This window comes from Clinocottus analis, unplaced genomic scaffold (genome assembly GCF_023055335.1).
Source record: "Clinocottus analis isolate CAN_PGR_092001 unplaced genomic scaffold, fCliAna1.0.p SCAF_7, whole genome shotgun sequence".
NCBI classification, from domain to species: domain Eukaryota; kingdom Metazoa; phylum Chordata; class Actinopteri; order Perciformes; family Cottidae; genus Clinocottus; species Clinocottus analis.
Window position 1 is genome coordinate 9,929,566 of NW_027176229.1, and position 5,897 is coordinate 9,935,462.

Consider the following 5,897-nt stretch of genomic DNA (forward strand, 5'->3'; position numbering starts at 1 on the left):
TGTGTGTGTGTGTGTGTGTGTGTGTGTGTGTGTGTGTGTGTGTGTGTGTGTGTGTGTGTGTGTGTGTGTGTGTGTGTGTGTTCTATGGCTGCAGACACAAGTACCTCTTGAGGTCATGCAGACAGAATATATGGTATTTAATTGTATGTTAAATAAAGGATCTTTTCATTCAAACATTAAAATGTATTAAATGTTAAACTGCAGAACTCACTTTGCTGAAAATTGTGCAATTAAAGCTGGTTAAGAAAAATATTGTGGCGATTTGCTTTTCAACACAGGCTTATGATCACCCTGGTAGACAATGCGGACGATGCACCAACATCACTCGTAGAATGTTTAACAGTCATGAAAGGGAAACATTGTGGAGCACAAACGTAGAACACAATTACACCAGGAACACAGTAAACTGAGATTATTAATGCAACAATTGGTTCTCAACACACTTACCATGTGTAACCACAATGTTATTAGTTATACAATGTCAATGTCATTATTATACAATGTTATCAGCCCGCTGCCAACCATATAAATGCAGCTCACAGGTTCAACTCCCAACTAATTCAGCCTTCATTTCAGATTAAGAGTGCACTGCTGCCCAAGATAACTGAATTGCAAATCAATCTTCAAACTGCTTTTTAAGGAACTAAAGTAGCTGGATTAGAATAAACAAGTGGTGTTAATTTAGCCTGATATCTGCTTGTTCGCCTGAACTACAATAGGGCCAAGGGCTGTTATGTATAAATTTAGATTCAAACTATGAGCTACTCATGACTGAAGTACGTTTGTTTTACATTTGGCCTCCTGCAATTGTTTTCATTTGCAGAACAAAGCGCTACAAAACTGACTTCTATGTATTGTATGTTTCTCCCCCATATTTGGCTTTGAACTAGTTAATGCTCAAAGAGCTAGTATTTGGAGCGTTAACCTGCAGCCACGCTCAGAAACCAGAGTCAGCACCGTCTCTTCAGCCCCATTTTGAGACAAGCTCTCTTTGAGATGAACTTTTCTTGAGAAGTTGACAAGCAGCTCCCACAGCACACACAACATGTTTACTGTGCAACGTGCCTCTGCAGTGTTTGCCTTTGTCATTTGTTTGCTTTACATGGAGACACATTGAAAACCATGTCTTCATCTTTCCGATTACTGCATTCAAATTAGTAAATAAATGCATAACCATGAGAAGAATCAGTTTTCTGTCTACAAAAGCATTTTAATGTGTGAACACAGGTGTGTGCTTTGATAAGCATGAGCTGGGGAAATAGATACAATAATGTATTACAAATACTTGCCTGGCAATCTCACGTAGATCATTTCATCCTTTAATAATAATACGTTTCTTAGAGGGCAGAACTTCTCACAGTTTTGGCAGAGTAATTAATTCCCCACTGCCAAGTGTTCTTTTACGTCTAGATTTAAAGAGATTCTTCATAAAAATTATCTTTTTCAGCTTTTGTGCAAAAAAGCAGCGTCTGTCTTTGGAATTTGGCTTTGGATCATCTAGGATTGTTTGGTATGAAAACAACTAGTTATTACAATTTAGATTTAGATAAGTTGACTGTACAAACTACAGGGATATGGTGGTGCATTCGAAAGGCTCCTGATGGTGATTCACAGGTGATTTGCTTTCCTTATCAGGTAAATAGGTGTGGGTTGGTGTGTGTGCGCGCGCATGTGCCTGTGTGTGTGTCTGTGTGTGTGTGTGTGTGTGTGTGTGGTTTGGTGTATGTAAATAAATGGCCGAGCCGCAGGAATAACCATTTGCCTGCAGAGTCCGGTAGAGTGTGGTCTGTGGATTGGCTGAGCTGTCATGCTGCATTGATTGACATACAGTAAAGTCCCCAGATAGTGAGCACATATCCTGAACACCCTGCGTCAATGTAAATACACGGTCACCACTACCTGCGGTCGTAACTGATGCAAATCATATCCAATGCTGATATATATATATATATTTCCCAGTCAAGGAACACATACATCCAAGGATTTTAACTTGCTGAGAACATTGCGCAAACTACTTCAAGCTGGGGATAGACAAAATAAACACAAAGGATTCTTTTATTGCAGTCATATTGAGTCAGACAATGTATCGTGATGACAAGCAGGCACAGAGAGTGTAAGCAGAACAATTGAGTAGGATTCAAAAGGGATGAAAAGCCTCATCCAACCCATGGGACCTTCGTTTGAGGTAAAAATGGATGTTTCCTAAACTCTAATTGTTCTAACCTTCTTACCTCAGTTACACTTCACTTTGTTTTGTAGCCACCCAAATTGTAGATTTTACATGTATTATTATTATTATTAAGCATAATAGAGATTAGGAATACATATTTTAATTGAGCCTGTTTAGATCATTTGTATTTCAGAAACTAAATGTGTAAATATTTTCCCCAGGCCACATCACCAAAGTGAAATGAAGAATCCTCTGGTTTGGAGTATGTGTGTATAATTATTTATCTTCTTGTCATCCGCTTGAACAAAGCAAAACACTTCAGAGCCCCACACACACTGCTGAGTGCCACATAAGTCATTCTCATAAAGATTGCAGATGTGTTTGTGATAAAAGAATATCATAATGTATGGGGCAAATAAATTGTCCCTCTGGGGATTGACAGGTCTGTTGGCCGTCATGACAGTCTTCTTTAATGTTTACATCTGTTTGATGAGTCTGTGGAACTACAGGCAGAAAAAGAAGTGGAGTCCCAGTGAAACCATCATCCTGGCTCTGTCGTTAGCCAGCGTGGCTCACCAGCTGGTCTGTTACTTCTGGATGACCATGGATGAAGTGGACAGTAGGTGCCACATCGCCGAGATGCCCTACACTATCATGCTGCTTTTAATCTACAGCCTCAAGTTCACCATCATGTGGGACACAAGCTTTCTCACTTTTTACTACAGCACCAAGCTGGTGAACACACCAAATCACTGCTACACACAGATCCAGGCTGCCATCCTCAAACACGTGAGCTTAGCTGTGTTTCTCATCCCTTTTTGCGGCTTGGGCACCTGCATGCCGATGCTGGTGGTCTTTCACTCTGGCAACGACACCAGCACGAACAAAGACTGTGGGGTTTTAATGCCCGACACCGTCTCTGGCAAAGTCTACGAAGCCATGTATCTGCTCCTCGCTGATGTACTGCCAGGCATGCTCATGGTTAAATGTTGCATCTCCATCTCAATCCACTTGGCAATCCACCTCCGCCACATGAAAGCCAGCACCAACGGAGCCCATGGGCCAAAGCTGGGCTCCCAGATGAGGGTGATCCAGATGGCTTTATCTCTAGTGGCCGTCTTTATCCTCTTCCTCGTGATAGACCTGTACGTCAACTACGAGATATCGGTGAACCACGCGAACATCATCACGCTCACGTTCTTCTTCACGTCTATCTACACGACAGTCACCGCCATGGTGCTGATCTACGGAAAAAAAACCTTCTGGAAAGCTCTGATACATGAGTTCAACATCGGCCTGGATGAATATCCGTGTTTATCTTGTCTCAAGTTGCATGAACACGAGGCCAAACCCAGCACTACTGCTAATGTTAAAACCTGAGAAGCTATCTTGTGTTAAAACCAATTATAGTCTGAACTTATTTAAAGCTTTGAAGTAACTTATTCTTTTGTCTTTTGTGATAGCAATTACAGAAATGACTAATGTCCTGCAAATGTCTTACATGAATCAGGTAGTTTAGCTGTGTTAGCCTTAGAGCAGCAGGGTAGAGCTGTTCAAGTGAAGCACAGAACGCAGCGGCCAGGTAACCAGCTTTCCTTCTAAATCACACGCTCATCAGACTGTATCTATGAATATTAATATTTTAGTAGAACAAATAATGGTCAGGCCTGTAAAATAGATCCCCAAGCGTGGTTGCCTGGACATGATGTAACTCTGCACCCATCTAAAAATGTTAAAAAATACATGGGACTGTGGTGAGAGTACAGAGCATATTAATAAAACAAGAAAGCTTGCACAGCCTGAATTCTTTCTGTTTTCATCACAGAGGTTTTAATAGTTTGACCTGAGCCAGGTTGCAGATAGTTTCTAGTTCGATAGTTCGGTCCTCAACAGAAATGTGCACGGCTGTACTCTTCATGTGTGATTGTGTGTAACTGCAAACTTGTTTGTGGGTGTGAAGCTGGGCGTCCCTGAAAAGTGCACTCGTGCCAAGCCAACCCACCCTGTGTAAATAGTTTTTTTCTTTTGAAAAGGCAGCAGACCTCTTTGCAATGCTGCATTAGTTCTCGCCCCCCTGGCATCACCAATTGAGGTTCAAAGCAGAGATACAATAGTGCAGCTAATCCCACTCCACAAAGAAGATTGAGAGGCCTCCTGCAGCTAAATGGACAAAATAAAAAAGGGTCTTCCTTTGATGAAGGGGAGTTGAGTTGTACCAAGGCCTTGGCTTCCTGCTCTCTCTGCTGGAGGCACTTGGGTTGGCACAACAGGGGCAAAAACAGTACATTATGATAACATACTGGCTAATATGGATGCAATGTTATACAATACAATCCTATTATTCTCTATCTGAATACTTGCTCGGGAAATGGCAGTGGAAAAAGTATTTAAATCCTTTTCTTCAAGAGGATATTAAGGTTTGTATTCAGTTTCATACTTCAATAATTGGGGCTGCATGTGATTTAGGTCAAATAACCAAATCTCAAGCCAGATATACAACAAGTGTAACTTTTAATTTCCCTGTGACATTACTGAATAGTAAATATCCATATTTAAGCATCATTTTACTGTACTAGTCGAGGTGGAACAAGTGTAATTTGCAAGTTTAACTAGCTCCACCTACACAGAAGGTATATGAGTTCAAAACACTAAAAAAAACAAATCTGACCTCTTTAGGTCAGATTTAGGGCAAATAAGAATTTAAATGAAAGTATGTGAGAATTTTAGAAGGAAAATGTCTCTTTGGTGGAACTGCTAACTCCTCAAACACATCTGACTGATTATATGGGGTCACAAACTAAAAATGTTAGAAACCACTGGTTTATTCGCAAACAGAGTATTTAATTCTATAGCAGTAGATTTTTATATTTAAAATCTAAATCTAAAAGAATCACTCTCGCTGTTTTATATAGCTGACACATATAGTAAGTATATTTCCTCCTGACTTGCAGTGGAGTCGAGAAATATAAAATAGCACAACAGTTTTTGCCTGGGAAAAATAACTTTCCAACTGCTTTCCTTTGAGTCTCATGGTAATGGGAAGTATGGTTGTGCGTGTGCGTGTGTGCGTGTGTGTGTGTGTGTGTGTGTGTGTCTGTGTGTCTGCTATACAACTCAAAGACGCACTATGTGTCCTTGCCGTATTGTCAGTTGAGTGGAGGCTGAAAAGACACCTGCGATGTACATGAAAAGGACGGGTCTGTGGCGTTGATGTCCTCAGGTTCTGTGAAGCATGAAGCTGTAAACATGTTTACAGTATGGAGATTGTTTCCATGGAGATGTTCCTGTGCATCCAGTCAAACCTGGTAGCTTGCAACGTTGCTCTCTTTGAATGCGTGAACGTCCCTTCAAATGCTTGTTGCTCCTAAGATTTGCAGGGAGAGTGATATCCCATACTTCAATATCTGACAGGAAGGAAGGGGCCATTAGCAATCCAGATTAGAAAAACCAGAACCCATCACTTAACTCTCATAAACAGCTCATGAACTCCTCTCTGCAGACGGCCTCCCCAGATGATGCCGTTTTATCTTCTGCATCAGTGCAAGCTAAAGAGGCTTCATTTTCCTCCACCAACTCTGGTTTATTTGAAAATGCATAAATGACTATAGTTCACACCAGTTTACTAGATGACACAGAGAGTAACCTATATCCACTGTGTTGACAGGACTGGTGGAAAGATGAAGATGCATTTCTAAAACAATCAATGTAACCAAGAATGTGTGGCTTT

At 40.9% G+C, this 5,897-nt stretch overlaps 1 protein-coding gene across 1 annotated transcript; it reads left to right on the forward strand.

Annotated features, from left to right (window-relative positions):
• The first annotated feature begins 2,572 nt into the window (after positions 1-2,572).
• On the forward strand, positions 2,573-3,550 carry tas2r202 (taste receptor, type 2, member 202). The gene has a single exon (XM_068604982.1). The coding sequence runs from the start codon at positions 2,573-2,575 to the stop codon at positions 3,548-3,550; it is 978 nt and encodes a 325-aa protein (XP_068461083.1).
• Positions 3,551-5,897: the final 2,347 nt, after the last annotated feature.

Coding starts and splice junctions, on each gene's coding strand:
- tas2r202 (XM_068604982.1), top strand. CDS start 2,573: ATGTATGGGGCAAATAAATTGTCCCTCTGGGGATTGACAGGTCTGTTG.